The sequence below is a fragment of the Cantharellus anzutake genome (genome assembly GCF_015039405.1).
Source record: "Cantharellus anzutake strain C23 chromosome Unknown EI90scaffold_29, whole genome shotgun sequence".
In the NCBI taxonomy this organism is placed as follows: Eukaryota; Fungi; Basidiomycota; class Agaricomycetes; order Cantharellales; family Hydnaceae; genus Cantharellus; species Cantharellus anzutake.
In genome coordinates, this window is record NW_024066979.1 from 374,980 (window position 1) to 391,179 (window position 16,200).

At 50.5% G+C, this 16,200-nt stretch overlaps 1 protein-coding gene across 1 annotated transcript; it reads left to right on the forward strand.

Moving 5' to 3' along the window:
* Positions 1–3,112: 3,112 nt before the first annotated feature.
* EI90DRAFT_3124793 (uncharacterized protein) lies at positions 3,113–3,833 on the forward strand (the record flags this gene model as incomplete). Its single annotated transcript, XM_039063752.1, has 2 exons — positions 3,113–3,380; positions 3,571–3,833. The coding sequence occupies 2 exons, from the start codon at positions 3,113–3,115 to the stop codon at positions 3,831–3,833; spliced, it is 531 nt and encodes a 176-aa protein (XP_038915234.1).
* Between the last annotated feature and the right edge of the window lie 12,367 nt (positions 3,834–16,200).

Sequence of the window (16,200 nt, forward strand, 5' to 3'; positions counted from 1 at the left end):
TCGGGTGAGTATTGAGGTCCTCCATATGGGTCCTCTACTTCGAAGCTTGATGCTTTGGAGTTACCAGAGTTGTTCTCTGGTTTCTCATCTGATGAGTCTTTCGACTCTTCTTCCATTGTGATCGCAATCTCCATGGCAGCTATGTGCCTTGGTTTTTCATCGCTCGTTACATTGTGTCTTGGGCAATCTTTCGTTTGCCCTATTTTGCCGCATTTGCCGCAAATTGGAACTGACTTTTGGTCAGTTTTCCTCGAGTTTTTCGAGGATGTATCCTCTTTCCATCTGGGTTTCAGCTCTTCAGCCTTCTTTCCTGATGGGAGGGCTCTACCGCAGCTCGTGGTTGCCGTGGTAGTTGTTCGGGTATAGTATCCTGATTTGTAGGCTGAAGACATTTTCAGCCCATCGATTATCTCGTCTACACAAGATATTGCTTTTAACATCTCCTCATTTGAGGAGAAGTCTGCTCTGATTCTATCATGAGCAATCATTTCCCTCTTCCATTCGAGGGGAATGTAGTTTAGGAACCTGGCGTTAGAGGATGCCTGGTCTGGCAGCGTCACCATCTGGGACGCTGCTTTGAACAGTTCTAGGTAGAACTGTTTTAGGCCTTTTTCCGCTTCGTATTTGACGTTGCGGTACTTCTTTGTCACGTTCAACATGGCAGAGGCTTTAATGAAAGTTCTCATCAATATGTTGAGAACTTCGAGGAACATGCCCTCATCTCCTCTGAGGAGAGTTTCGTCTCGGAGTCTTATTCCGAGGTCGAACGTGGGCCCCCCTAATCCACGAATCAAGCAGTCCAGATGGACTTCGTCGAATTGGGGACCTTTGCATCCTCGTGAAGCGAGGAATCCTAGTAGTTCTGTGAACCACTGCCAGAACGATTCCATGTCGTTCTCCCCTGACCATTTCTTGTCAGGGAATGCCGGCCCATTTTTTAGGGCTTCAGGCTTCACTCCTTCTGGGTAAGGAGTGAGTATTCTCACTTTGGCCATTCTTATGGCCTTTTCATACCATTTCTCTAGGTACTCCTCTTGCTCCCCTGCCTTCGCGGGGTCGCTATCCAATGGAGATCTCTCCTTTGGGGGGTTTTTGCTGGGGGAAATCTTCCTCGCAGCGTTTCTTTGGTTTCAGGCAAATTCGCCTGAAGTTGTATTTGGATTCTCTCATTGTTTTGAGAGAGTGTGTTTGAGTTACCTCTCTGTTCGAGAGGTCCATCGTAAGTGGACGTTTGGCAGAACCTTTGGTACGTGCCAATTCTCCTCCTAATCTCTGAACGATGCCTTCTTTCGGCATCGTCTTCTCCTATCCTTGGGAGAAGGATCTCCTTAGCGTCTCTGTCGAGTCACTGATGATACTCCAGTGTGCTTTCACTGGTGGTTCTTTTCGTGAATTTTTCACGAGTTCTATTTATGTCCTGGACCGTGGTCCAGGGGTGTTTATTTGTTTCCTCACTTTTTTGTGAGAAGTTTATTTCCTTCAGCAAGTCCGTCTGTTCACTGATTTTTTCAGTCAACGCGTCGATTGCGTTGGCCATTCTTTCTAGAGTTATCTCTAGATGAGCCGTACTATTGTGGTTCGTTTCCTTGATCTTTTTTTGGATCGAGTTTATCGCGTTTATTATGCACGATTCCTGGTTTTCCAGGAGGAAGTTTGGTTGGGTGAGCAGTGACTCTCCCCAGTTGACATTACCGCTTCTGGGGGTTCCAGAAGGGGTTCTTGGAGTGAACGCTCCACGCTCGCTTTGTTGAGGTGAGGCCGTTGCGGAGGGTGCTTCCCTTTCATAGAGGGGTCTGTTCGCTGGTTTTTCCTTACTTTTCCATAAGGCTTCCTCAGCGAACTCCCTCATTTCAGTTCGCCTCCTCTTCATTATCTCGGAGACCTCCTCCGAGGTTGGCGACCTTGCCTTGTCTGGCATGGCGTGTGGGAGTGTAAACAGTGGAAGTTCTTTTGGAGCTTCCGCGCTCTGGGAGATCCTGCTCTCAGGGCGTATCTTTGTGCCTTCTCGGGCTTTCAGCCTGAGAAGAAGTTGGTCTTCGCTTTCTGTCCTCCATTCAGACGGAACCTGGAACAAGTCCAGTAGTTTTTCGGATAGCCGATGCGGGGGCTCTTCCCTTTGTTTCCCTTTGTCTGCCTTTGGGGCTTGACTTGGGGACATGAGGGGGGACTCCAGGGGATAGTTGGGCCCTGGAGTTTCCTGCAATTCTATCTGATCAGCTTTTTGGGCTGATCGTTCGGCGCTTACGCGTTTATCGCACAAGTCAATCACCTCGTGAGGAGGTGAAGGATCTTCCCCAGCTTGGGTTAGATCGGTATGTCGTGGAGTTCTAGGGGTATTAGGCCCCACACTTACTCCATGTAAGTTTCTAAAACCTTCAGGGGCCAGCCCTGAGGTGGTTGCTACTGCCGGATCGTGTTGATCCTCGTCGTCGTCTGACAATGGCTTTTGGTTTGAATCTCCCATGATGGGAGATTGCGGTTTCTTAATAAACCGCTCGTTTCTTTTTAGCGTCGCTGCAGATGCGACCTTGCCCTTGCAGGCGTGTTTAGGTGCCATAGGTGCTACTGAGTCAGATGTTAAGAATGGATAGTTTTTTGTGGGTTGTGTTGTAAAACACACCTCATACACTTAAAAAAGTGTGAGGTCTCTGGGGTAGCTCAGCACACAGAGCCGTAAGTGATACAAATGTGTGTATTTTACGGTAGTGTGTAAGCAGTTACCCGGAGGTTCCCGCTTACCCACGTGACTATATGTATCTAATTACATGTGGCTCGGGGTTCGGGGCTATTGCCCTGACAATTGCCCAATGCTTCTACTTTTGTGTAAGGACTTACAATGTGTACCCACACATTGTCTGTCCTTTCCAGACTTCACATCAAGCGCAACTGCAGTCGCGCTTCAGTAACATAGATAACTTGTATAGTATTAAGCCACATTACATCATGTAGATACACATATATAAGATGCGCAGGTAGGAGGAAAGGCTCCTCCTTTACTCCCCCGTTAACAATATAGCTCATTAAAGCGTATTTGTGTGACGGACCGGGAGTGTGAGGCACTTATAACCATGTGCTTACATTTTGGGACCCATGTTGATGAACACAGTCAAGGATGGCTGTCATATCCCAGATCTTCCACCTCCCTCCGCCCTACCCCCAGACGACTCCTATAACCTCCACCAGCCCTCCCAATCTCTCTCTGCTGCCTCTGGTCGATGCCAACGATCCTAGGACTACCTCCTCCTTCGACTCTCTTCCACCCTTCCTCCCATCTACATCCACATCACCTCTGGACCTCCTACCTCTGGACCTCCCCTACCACACCTCCGACACCTCCGGTCGTGTACCTCTGGTACCTCCCCACTCCTACCTTACCTCTGGTCATGTTATTCCTTATTGTTTTATCATTTGATATTTTCTACAACCCCAATATTCCGGACTATGACTTCCGGGCTCCGGACTCTTCTGGATGTCTCCCCCTGTAGTTCCCCTGCTCATTCATAGATGGGCCCAGGCCTTACCATTCAGTTGGTTTCTGTCATATCCATACAATCCTGACCTCTGCTCCAGGCTCCCAGAACTCCGAAACTGACTCCGGAGCCCCACTTCCCTTCCATCACCTTCTCCTTGCCGACTCCCAAGAGGTTATCCCACCTCCAGCTCCGACACCACCTTTGGTCCGACTCTGGAACATTCCGGGTCCAACCTCAACCTCGACACCTTCCAGACGAGCACGCAACACCTATGCTCCCGACTCCGGACCTCCACTCCGGAATCCCGTTCATGTCTCCATCTCCGGAACCTCTGGTCTTAGCTCCGACCTCGGACTTTGACCCCACCTCCGCTTATACCCATTGTATTGGTTAGCTCATTCCATTTAATTACCTTTGCCAATATTCCGGAGTTTAACCTCCGAGTTCGGACTTTCTGGACTTACTTCGGACCTTGCAACTATTGCATTGTCCTATTCAATTCCGCTATTCTTCCTCATTCCTATTTGGGCTGCTGCTTCCTTTCTATTCAGTCAGCTGGCCATTCCCCACTCCAATCCTCCTTCCTTCCTCCTTGGGCCTTGGCCCTTCACTCCTCCTTTGGGAAACACCATTGAGTCAAACCCTTGACCCTCAGTGCTGTTCCTCCTTCCAGCTCCCTTTCTCCTTTCGGAGTACCCTTGCTCCTTTTGATTCCGGACCCCTCCTTATATACAATGTACATAGTAACTTGTAACCTCAGTCCGAAATCGACTTGATTTCCCCCCAAGAGACTTTCCCTCTGCTAGATCCGAAATTAGGGGCCCCCAGGACAACCAGCAATGGCACAGCGCTCCACACTGAGGCTGAGGTCCTTCCATGCTATGTCTCCGATTCCACTCCAGAGTCATCTGAATCCGCCCGATCTAACAGTTTCTAATTCTCCCACTCCACAAACTTCAGATGTAACTTGGGCTTTTCGCCTAATCTATATTTGTCCTGTGGAGTCTTTCTATTTACTTCTCCTTCCCCTTGGTAACCCTTGGTTGCCTTCGGACCCTTTTACCTCTGCTATATGTATGCGTGTACCACTCTAGTAAATAGTTCCCCCCAGTTATAATATTAAGTCCTTGAATCCAAACCCTCTCCCAGGACATCTATCGCGTTCTACTTGTCTGCTACTCCACCCTGAACCAAGAACTGAGTGACAGACATGTCTAAAGGTGCCTTGGTATACACCCTAACGAATCGTGTGATGAACGATTGACCCTCGCTAACGTCTCCATTGTTAAGTAGTGAGGGGGAGCTTCTGGCCCCCTTCTGCTGGCAGCCTCGGTTCCTTTGTCGCCAGCTCCCCTGACAAATTGGGGACAATGAGGACGTAATGGGTGCAGTGCTCCATTCCGAGTTGCTGAAGCCGAGTCCCTTCAACACCCCGTCACCCTCGGAGCTCTGCTCCACCTCCAGCCTGTCTCCGACCCACTGTTGGACAACCCAGAACATCGAGCTCCATCTGTCATATCCATACAATCCCGACCTCCGCTCCGGGCTCCCGGAACCCTGAAAAGAACTCCGGAGCCCTACTTCCCTTCCGTCACCTTCTCCTTGCCGACTCCCAAGAGGTTATCCCACCTCCGGCTCCAACACCACCTTCGGTCCGACTCCGGAACATTCCGGTTCCGACCCCAACCTCGACACCTTCCAGACGAGTACGCAAAACCTATGCTCCCGACTCCGGACCTCTGCTCCGGAATCCCGTTCGCGTCTCCATCTCCGGAACCTCCGGTCTTAGCTCCGACCTCAGACGTTGACCCCACCTCCGCTTATACCCATTGTATTGGTTAGTTCATTCCATTTAATTACGTTTGCCAATATTCCGGAGTTTAACCTCCGAGTTCGGACTTTCCAGACTTACTCCGGACCTTGCAACTATTGCATTGTCCAATTCAATTCCGCTATTCTCCCTCATTCCTATTTGGGCTGCTGCTTCCTTTCTATTCAGTCAGCTAGCCATTCCCGACTCCCATCCTCCTTCCTTCCTCCTTGGGCCTTGGCCCTTCATTCCTCCTTTGGGAAACACCATTGAGTCAAACACTTGACCCTCGGTGTTGTCCTCTTTCCATCTCCCTTTGTCTCCTTTCGTCTTACCCTTGTTCCTTTTGATTCTGGACCCCTCCTTATATACAATGTACCTAGTAACTTGTAACCCCAGTCCGAAATCGACATGAATTCCCCCAAGAGACTTTCCCTCTGCTAGATCCGAAATTAGGGACCCCCAGGACAACCAGCAATGGCACAGCGCTCCGCTTGAGTTGCTGAGGCCTGTCATATCCGTGCATACCCGACCCCGACCCGACTTCCGGACCTCCACCCTCTTCACCTCCGGAGTCATAACCTACCGCTGCCTTTCCGATACTCACCTTCGGTCTTGGCAACACACCCCTCCTCTTACCTCTCCGACCCCTTCTCCGTCCGTTCCGATACTCATCTCGGACCGAACATCGCCCTACTCGCCACCCTTCCTACAACTCCGCTCCCCCCTCACCACACCTCCACCCTCCCGTCATCCCCTACGCTTTCTCCGTCCGTTCCGATATCCACCTTCGGACCTGACTACTCTTCCTTACCTGTCCCCTCTCTCCTTCCTCCGTCACTCCTCTGCCACCCTTCCGCCAAGTTACGACCATCCACCGCTGTTCCGTACTTCACACTCGGACACCGTTCGTACCTTACTCCGAGCCTCCGTCATAGTCCATACCTCGGACTTTGACTCCACCTCGGTCTTAGTCCATTGCATTGGTGACCTCATACTACGTAAACACCATTGCCAATATTCCTCGGACTTCCAACCCCGCCTCCGTAACCTCCGTAAGCTCCGCAACCCCCGAGCTTCGCGGACCGCCTCCGGCACTCTCGCCGTTTGTAATGTATTTCTCGCAATTCCCCCTCATCCCTATTTGGACTACTGCTTCCTTCTATTCTAGCCAGTTAGTCATCACCCCCACTTCCCCTCATCCTCCTGCCCCTCTGGGCCTCGCCCACTCTACCTCCTTTCGGATGTATCACAGGTCTTGCCCTATGACCTTCGGTACCGCTCCGCTCCCTCTAACCCTTTGTTCCCGTTCGGACGTCTTCGTTCCGATTCGGTCGCCCTTTGTTTCTCCTTGTGCTTTTGCCCCTTCCTTATATATATATCGGCGCTTGTACATACTTGTCTGGTTTCAGTCCGAAATCGACCTGAAATGCCCCCAAGAGACTTCCTGCTCACCTACTGTGAAATTAAGGACCAAATGGACAAACAGCAATGGCACAGCGCTCCACTTGAGTCGCTGAGGCCAAGGTCCCTCCACGCTAAGTCTCCGATTCCACTCCGGAGTCATCTGAATCCACAAGTTCTAACACCATCAGACACACCTGCCTGGGTAGCGATCGGATCTTCCCTGGGTGGGTTTGTGACAATGGCTTAAAAGTGTCATATCCATCCCTGGCCATCGACTTCTGGTCCCTCCGATCCCTCCGGTCTACCTCTGCTCCTTCTTCACTAACCTCGGAGCTCCCGTATTCCGCAATCCCCTCGGTACCCCTCGATGGTCATCACCTCCTCCTTTCAATTTATTACCTACGCCTCCCTAAGTACGGAGCCCCGAAGACTTCCGGACAGCTCCGACATCCGCTAGCACACTCCCGCCTCCACTGGGCAATACACTCACCTGCCCTGCAGAGCCCACCTTCGGGCCTATCCCTCCTTTCTGTTTCTGGGTTATCGCCTGCCTTTCCGTTAACCCCGCAACCCGACTTGTCAGTAATATTCAGTCGGCTAATGTTTAACCCCGTTAGCTCCGCTCCGTTCGGCTCCGCCATTTGCAGACCCGTCTTCGCTGTAACCATATATATATCCAGCTTGTACATAGGTTACACTCCAGTAATAAAATCGACTAGAGTTAACCCCCTTCAGTTCTGGTTGCCAGTTAGTAAGTTAGGGCACGGATGTGTTACTAGGCACAGTGCTCTTGGCATAAGTCGCTGAGGCCGAAGCCCTCTGCCATGGAGACTTTCCTTCATCTCAAACCTGGTCTCTGACAAAAAGCCACCTTGTGCGATTTTTTTCTCTCTCTCCTCAGTTCATGACCTTGGAACTGAGGTGAGATTCCTTTTCATCACTTGGAGCAGACTTAGTCTAACGCTTGTATAATTCATGACTAGGTAATGTCAGGGGACGGACCCCGGGTCCCCATGACCCCTCTCTCTATAGCCCACAGCCCTGTGTGTGAACAGCCTATCCTAAGGCACAACCTACTGTGGGTAAGAAAGTGAGAAGAAGGTTAACTTCTCACTTTCCCACAGTGGCCCCAATATGGTGAAAACTTCCGGGGATACCCGGAAGTCACATGAGGTGGGATCCGGGGTCGGATCATGCGGCACGCGGAGCGTGCAGCGCAGGAAGTGTGCGGGAAGTGGAACGGGTCCGGATGCGGGTCCGGGTCCGGGCTAAGTCAGGGTATGTGCCCTGACAGGTAATGACTAATAATATTAGTTCACAACTTTGGAACTGAGCACTAATTCACGACTAGTTCATATATTCAATAGTGTATACATGCAAGGGGTGTCACTTTGGGAAATACCAAAGCCAAGGCTAGGGAGGGGGGGGTTGGCTTGACGTGTTGAAACAAGTTTTTGCCATGTCAAAATTTTGATTCAAATATCATATACTGTACTGGCACAACCAACTACCTGTCACACGTCACACTGACTATCACGAACGTCTTTCCTTAGAGGATAGGTCGATCACTATCCAGGCGATGCTGTTGGATGGAGCTCAGTGTTCCAGGTCATCCGACGGTGGGTTGGAGACAGACTGGAGGTGGGGCGGAGCTCCGAGGGTGACAGGGTGTTGAAGGGACTCGGCTTCAGCGACTTGGAACGGAGCGCTGCACCCGGTACATTCTCGTTGTCCCCATTTGTCAGGGGAGCTGGCGATGGAGGGACCGAGGCCGCCCGCAGAAGGGGGCCAGAGGCCCCCCCCTCACTACTTAATGGAGGAGGCATTAGCGAGGGTTAATTGTTCGTCACGCGATTCGTTGGGTGTTATACCAAGGCATCTCTGGGAGCGCCTGTTCTCAGTTTCTTAGGAGCAGCAGATGAGTGGGATGCGATAGACATCCTGGAAGAGGTTTTGGAGGGTTGAAGACTGTTTATATTATAACTGGGGGGAACTATTTACTAGAGGGGTACATGCGTACATATAGCGGAAACAATTGGATCCGAAGGTAAACAAAGGTTACCAAGGGGAAGGGGAAGTAAATAGAAAGAAGTCCACAAGACAAATAGGAATAGGCGAAAAGCCCAAATTACGTCTGAGGTTTTGTGGAGTGAGAGAAATAAAAGCCAACTGAATGGCAAGGTCTGGAAGCGTCTATGAACAAGCAGGGAACTACAGAGAAGAGGTGTCCGGAAAGGTCCGGAGCCTGGAAGTTGTAGTCCGGAAGAGGGGTTGTAGAAAATATCAAATGGTAAGACAATAAGGATTATCGAGACCGGAGGTAAGATAGGAATGAGGAGGTACTGGAGCTAAGGAGGTACTGGAGGTGAGGAGATGAACAAGGGGTCTGAGGAGGCGGAGGTATGGTGGTGGAGGTCCGGAGGTGATGCGGACATAGGTGGATGGCAGAGCAGGAGAGAGTCGGAGCAGGAGGTAGTCCTAGGTTCGTTGGCATCGACCGGAGGTAGCGGAGAGAGATTGGGAGGCTAGTGGAGGTCATAGGAGTCATGTATGGATAGAGCGGAGGGAGGCAGAAGATCCAGGATATGACACTGACCAATGGATCGGTTGGGTGTCTGGTGTCATGCAAATTCATGGGTGCTGAGGTGGCTGTGTAATCCAAATTCTAAATTTCCTTTTTTGATATTGTATTTACATGTATTTACACTCAAAAATGGAAGACAGCCATCTGCTGCTCCAAATTGCACCTGCACTTTGCTCACCTTCTGCATCCGAGCCCTGGCTTGAGACTAGATGAGGGGCATGGCACCCATGAAAGGAAAGGCTGTACAGTTCCCCAGTTGAGCATCTATACTAATAGAGGCTGGTAACCTGCCTAAAGCAGAATAGAACTGTATGGGGCAGAGAATGGATCCAGGGTTTGGGGTTCATACAAAACCCTGTGCATAGGACAATTGAGTTTGGGAGAAAAAAATGTAGGACCTGCTATGGAGTAGCAGGAATTCCCTGTGAATGGAACAGGTTGAGTGTCACATGTCACGCTGGTGTCAGGGACAACTCCGAAAGCGGTGAAGTCCCAGTGCAGGGGACTTGGTGGGATGAGAATTAGTGGCAGTCCCATTGTGGGGTGAGCATCCCTGTCAGAGACCAGGTTGAGACAAGGGAAAGTCTCCATGGTGGAGGGCTTCGGCCTCAGCGACTTATGCCAGGAGCGCTGTGCCAAGTAACACGTCTGTGCCCAACTTACTAACTAGCAACCAGAACTGAAGGGGGTAAACTCTAGTCGATTTTATTACTGAAGTGTAACCTATGTACAAGTTGGATATATATATGGTTACAGCGAAGATGGGTCCACAAATGGCAGAGCCGAATGGAGCGGAACTAACGGGGTTAAACATTAGCCGACTGAATATTACTGACGAGTCGGGTTGCGGGGTTAACGGAAAGGCAGGCGAGTGTATTGCCCAACGGAGGCGGGAGTGCGCTAGTGGACGTCGGAGCTGTCCAGAAGTCTTCGGGGCTCCGTACTTAGGGAGGCATAGGTAATAAATTGAAAGGAGGGGGTGGTGACCATCGAGGGGTACCGAGGGGATTGCGGAATACAGGAGCTCCAAGGTTAGTGAAGGAGGAGCGGAGGTAGACCGGAGGAATCGGAGGGACCGGAAGTCGATGGCCGGGGGTGGATATGACAATCCCTGACCACTCAGTCTGAAGTGGGAAAGTGAGAAGAAGGCTGCTTCTTCTGTTCCCACCCCAGGTGCTGTTATATACATGTGGCTGTTGTTAGAACCGAGCACGAGCGGACAATTCCAGAGTGGAACCGGAGACTTAGCAAGGAGGGACCTTGGCCTCAGTGACTCATGTGGAGCGCTGTGCCATTGCTGTTTGTCCATTTGGTCCTTAATTTCAGAAGCAGTGAGCAGGAAGTCTCTAGGGGGCATTTCTGGTCGATTTTAGACTGAGGGCCTAAAATGAGTATGTACAAGCACCTGTATATATAGTGGAGAGACGAAAGCACAAGGAAATCAAAGGGGGTCCGAATTGGAACAAAGGCATTCAAATGGAGACAAAGGGATGGCAGAAGTGGAGTGGTACTGAAGGTCATGGGTTAGACTCTGTGGTACATCCGAAAGGAGGTAGGGAGGGCGAAGCCCAAAGGGGCAGGAGGATGAGGTGAAGTGGGGTTGATGACTAACTGGCTAAAATGAAAGGAAGCAGTAGTCCAAATAAGGATGAGGGGAAAGTGCAAAAGATACATTACAAGCGGTGAAAGTGCCGAGTATGGTCTGCGAAGCTTGGAGGTTGTGGAGCTTACAGAGGTTGCGGAGGCGGGGTTGAAAGTCCGAGGAATATTGGCAATGGTGTTTACATGGAATGAGGTCACCAATGCAATGGACTTAAGCCAAGGTGGGGTCAAAGTCCGAGGTTGGGACCATGACAGAGTCTCGGAGTGAAGGTATGGGCGGTGTCCGAGTACGAGGTACGGGACAGCAGCGGAAGGTTGTAACTTGGCAGAGGTTTGGCAGAAGAGGGTCGGAGGGAGGAGAGTGATGAGAGGAGTGGGGAGAGGAGTGGGGGGAGGAATGGTGTCAGATCCAAAGGTGGATATTGGAGCAGACAGAGGTAGGGTAGGAGAGGGATGGAAGGGGAGGAGGTGACGTGAGGAGTGAGGAGGAGGTGTGATGTTTGGTCCGAAGGTGGATATCGGAGTGGATGGAGGTAGGGTAGGACTCCGGAGGCAGTGAAGTGGAGGGTCCGGGAGTCGGATTGGGATTGGGTATGTATGGATGTGGCGGCTTGTCAGGGATCGCTCGTCGGTCCGAGTCGGATATCGCCCGAAAACCTAGTCGTAGACAAAGCTGAGGTTCCAACCCTCAGCGGCACATAGAGCTATATACACGAGTGACATCAATCAATCGGAAGAGATAGGATCAAAGGAACTAAACAATGATCCGATAGAAAACGAAGTGAATAGAGATGAAGGAACACTCGGATCAGGGGGCAGAGTCGGATCAGGAGAAGGTGAGGGATTTACGATATATGAGGGCCGATGCGGCTACATGCGGTGATATAGTCTTACGCGATATCGATAGGGTAACAGAGAACCGCTTACACTATGTCCCCTGACACGGCTGTGGTCATGTGGAGCCATGTCATCTCCACACACAGCCACGCCTCTCCAGGTGTCCCCACAGGAGATCCTGGGGGTGGCTGCTACAGGCGGGATGTATGTGGTGGGCAACATTCCGTTCCCCCATTCACCTCAGGCCTCAGATGATCTGTCTAGTAATATGCTTTTATGGGCTGTATATTGATGGGGTAGAAGTAAAGGCTGGTCCGCCCTTTACAGCTACCCTGAGGGTTTATATACATTTTAATACATTCTCGGCACAAATAAATAGAGAGGCATCCACGATGCTAAATTAGCGTTGCAACATAATTATTAGACATCACAACATCAATTGATGTTGTGAGTGGAATATAGACATGGGCCAGGGCCTCACATCCTCCTCCCTTGCGATATTAAATTGCAGACAGGGTACAAGTGTATGGAAAGGAAAACAAGCATATTAAAGAAATTTAAATTTTACATTCTACATATGAAGAATGTATGCAAATGGGGGCACACTCATTGCAGGAGGCTATAATAGTAGTTTGTAGGCGAAGCCCACTTAGAGTTTCTCCTGGAACATATGCACCCAGATCTCGATGACAGTGTTGTTGACAATGAAGTGATTTTCTTGTTGCTGCAATTGTAAAGGAAATTATAAGAGGGACAATGGCTTCAACACTGTTGAGAACAAGTCATTAAATACCATTGTCGATAGTGACAACGTTGAAAGTTGAGGTTGTTGATGGCAGAATTGTCATCAACGAAGAATAGAGTGAATAATCAACAATGACATTGTCGTTGACAAAGGAGGAATGGCACAAAGTAGATAATCAATGACAGCATTGTTGTTGACGAAGGTAGGGATATGAGGGGTTCAGTTCCTCATCTGTTTGCATGGCACGGACCCTGACAGGCCAGATGTCAGGGGATGACTCCCGGGTCCCTATGACCCTCCCCTATGGTCCACAGCCTCTGGTGTAACCAGCCCTATCCAGGGCACAACCTACTGTATGGTGTATAAACAAGAGGCAAGTATATACAACTTGCCTACTGTGGGTCAGAGATGAGAAGGAAGTTAACTTCTCATCTTCCCACAGTGGCCACAATAGATCGAAAACTTCTGGAGGTATCCGGAAGTCACATGAGACCTGAGACCCGGGGCCTGGGGCATCTGGCTGCATGGAGTGTCTGGCACAGGGTGCATGTGGGAAGTGCAACAGCTGGGTGTGGGTGCAAGTGCAGGTGTGGATGCAGGAATGGGCTTGGTCAGGGTGTATGCCCTGACACCAGAGCCAGATGGGTGATTTGATGTGGTCCTACAAGTCATTGTGGACCGTGCTGCATCGACAGTGACATTGTCGCTGAGATAGTTGTTGTCATTGTAATGGGTCTATCGCCTAGACTCAAGACAGAGAGAAGGGGGAGGGTGGTAGTGTGCACGGGTGTGGTTCGTGGAGCCGGGTTTTGGTCCTGGGGCACTACCGAGTCTGCAAAAACCTCAAACAAACACTCACCTACGTCTCTCTTGGACGTCAAGGCTGAGTATTATGATGAGAGGGGTCTTAGACGTGAGCAACTAGCTCAGAGGGGGCGTGAGGGTCGTGGATGGCATCTTTGCCACTTGGATGTAACTTCTGCTTGTCCCTTCACGGGTCTATTCAGTACTCACTTGTTATGTACAAGCTGTTATCTAGTTTATATATGTTTGAAATGGAATGAATGGCATGGGGGAATGTAAATGGGCCGTTAGGCAACCGTAAATGATGAATATCCAATTGGGAACAAAGAAACACTAATCGCAGACAACAAGGTGTAGTGGGAACGGCCGAGGGGACGGCCTATGAATTGGTTTGAGCACGCAATGCACGACCTGTGTTAAATATACATAGTGTCATATCCCGGAATCCCGACCCCGCACACTCCCACCACATCACACCTTCCTAACAACTTCACCATCCCCTACACCATGCCTCCCCACTCTCTAAATCACCTTCCCTCCTGGCTGTCTCAGCTCCGGTCGGGTTGCGGCACACCGAACCTTGGCTACTCCCATCCCGGAACCTCGGTCCCGAGTCGGAACATTCGGAGACCCCGGATTTGCTCCGATATCCTGACGGACCTCCGACATCCTGTGACATGCCCTTAAACCATTCCCTCGCCCACTTCATTTATTGTAGTCACCCAACATCCTTCGGACACGCAACTCCGCTTTCGGAACTAACCGTATCCTTCGGTGATCTCCTTCACGCTATCACTTATTAGTCATCTTCCATTCTTAGCACGACTACCTTCTTACTACCATTCAGTCGGCTAACCCCCCTTCCCCATTTGTCTTCCTCATTCATTTTCCGGCCTCCAACTCCGCCCTCCTTGGCCCGACACCTCGGTTCCCCGTTTTAGATATCGTTCGGAACCATTCGGTACCTCTCGGTATCATTCAGTACCTTTCGGTGTTTTCCCCGTTTTGTCATTTCGGGCTTTGACTAAAGTCCTCCCCATCCACTTTTATAAATACACGTAGATTAGAACCTGTAGTTCCTCAGTTCTAATCTCGACTAAAATGCCACCCAAAGTCCCTCTGAGTGATTCCTGTCTCTGTTCTACAAGACACCTCAGACATAAGAAATACAAGGACTAACAGAGACGTAACGGAGGCACAGCGCTCCCTCCGAGTCGCTGAGGCCGCGTCCTTCTTAGAGCCTCTTGTACCATCCAGCAGAACCGGGCTCCCTGAGGGGCTTCGGTTCATCACCGGAGCCCTCGGACCCCCCTCTAGTTGAGCCCCCGCCTGCATTCGGACTCACACATTCACCCCTTCTTCCCTAACCGACGGGTTTTTGACACATAGGGTACATATTGTAGCAGGAGGAGACAGGGGAGGTGGTGGGTGCGTAAAAAGGCTGTAAATAAGGCTCCAGATACTGGAAGTGGGCAAGAGAGTTTGTCAGGCAACGGCAGCGATTTCAGACCCAGGCTGAATCGAAGCGTTCTTACTCACCGAGGAAGAATGGGCTGGCAATGGCTAGGGAACAGGAGGCATGGGTCAGAGACCCTTTATAAGCGTGCAGATGTTCCTGTTGGCATATTAGGTTTCAGACCGTACCACAGCTGAGATTGTTCTGTTCTGCACATCCACGCCGGAACGTTCAGCATACAGTCTGGAACCAAGCGAGTTGTAGGTCCATGGTGACGGTGTCATTGTGAGATGGGCGAGACCGGGGCAAAGCGGCATTGAGCTGATGGTGCCATAGTGAGATTGTTAAGACATGGGCACGAGCAAGGTGTGGGCGGTAGGGCGGGTGAGATAGCAATGGGCAGGCAGGGGAGCGATCACTGCGTGGCTGTGGTAAGCGCTGTCCCGTGATTAGTCTCGTGAAATGGGACATTAAACAACAAATAAAAGAGAAATGAATGAATGGGGAATATGTGATAACGGGTCCGAAATGGAAATTGTGAAAGTTAACTCCGCAACACTTCGCCACAGCGCCCGCCTATCCTCCCGTCAGCAATCTCCTCGTCTCCAGCTTTCCAACGAACCCTTATTCGTCCCAATTGGTGCAGTACTTCTTGAGATGTGGCCATTGACAGGTGCTGTCAAGACCACATGAGACTATACTCCGTGCTGAACCATCCGGGTATGGGATTGCCATTCTGGGAAATGCTCCGGGGGTGAAGAAGGATGGTAGAGCATCATTATCGGGTAGAAAAATGGCTGGGTTGTATGTGTGGTTATGGAGATCTAGAGAGGGGGTGAAATTGGCGGCGAGGTTGGGCGTGGGAATTTTGCTTGGGGTTGTCGGGAATGATGGGGAAAATATGGAAAAATATGGAGTGAGTGTATGGAGTGTTGGATAGTGATAGAATGAGCATCGGGAGCGTCAGAGGGTATGTGGTGTATGTTGGTGGCCAAATTCCGCAGAATCCGACTTTTTGCGGTGCACGGAGTTGTCCCCACAACATCGTAGTGATGAGTCTCAACGTCGGCGTCATTCATGGACGAATCCTCATCTTGATGATGGTGAGAGTAATGGACATGGTGCATGGGTGGATTGGTATACTGATGAGTGTGCATATGTCGGAGGGGGGTACTGTGGTGGAGGGTTCGAATACGCCACAGGGTGAGGGTTCGAGTACATAAGCACTCGTTCTTGATGCTGAATCTTATGATGTAACAGGTCTATCCAACTAGACTCGTGACTCAGGTCTGGGGGGGGTAGGTATCTCTCTATCTCTCAGGTAGGTGTATGGTCCTTGGGAGTACGGTGCTGATACTCTGTGTAACCTCTAACTCTACTGTCTGTACAGTTGTCTGGCAGTAGCCGATACAAATATAAAAGGAAAGTCACATGCGTGAATGAATGAAAATAGTAAAGAAAATAAAGAAAATGTCAGATCTC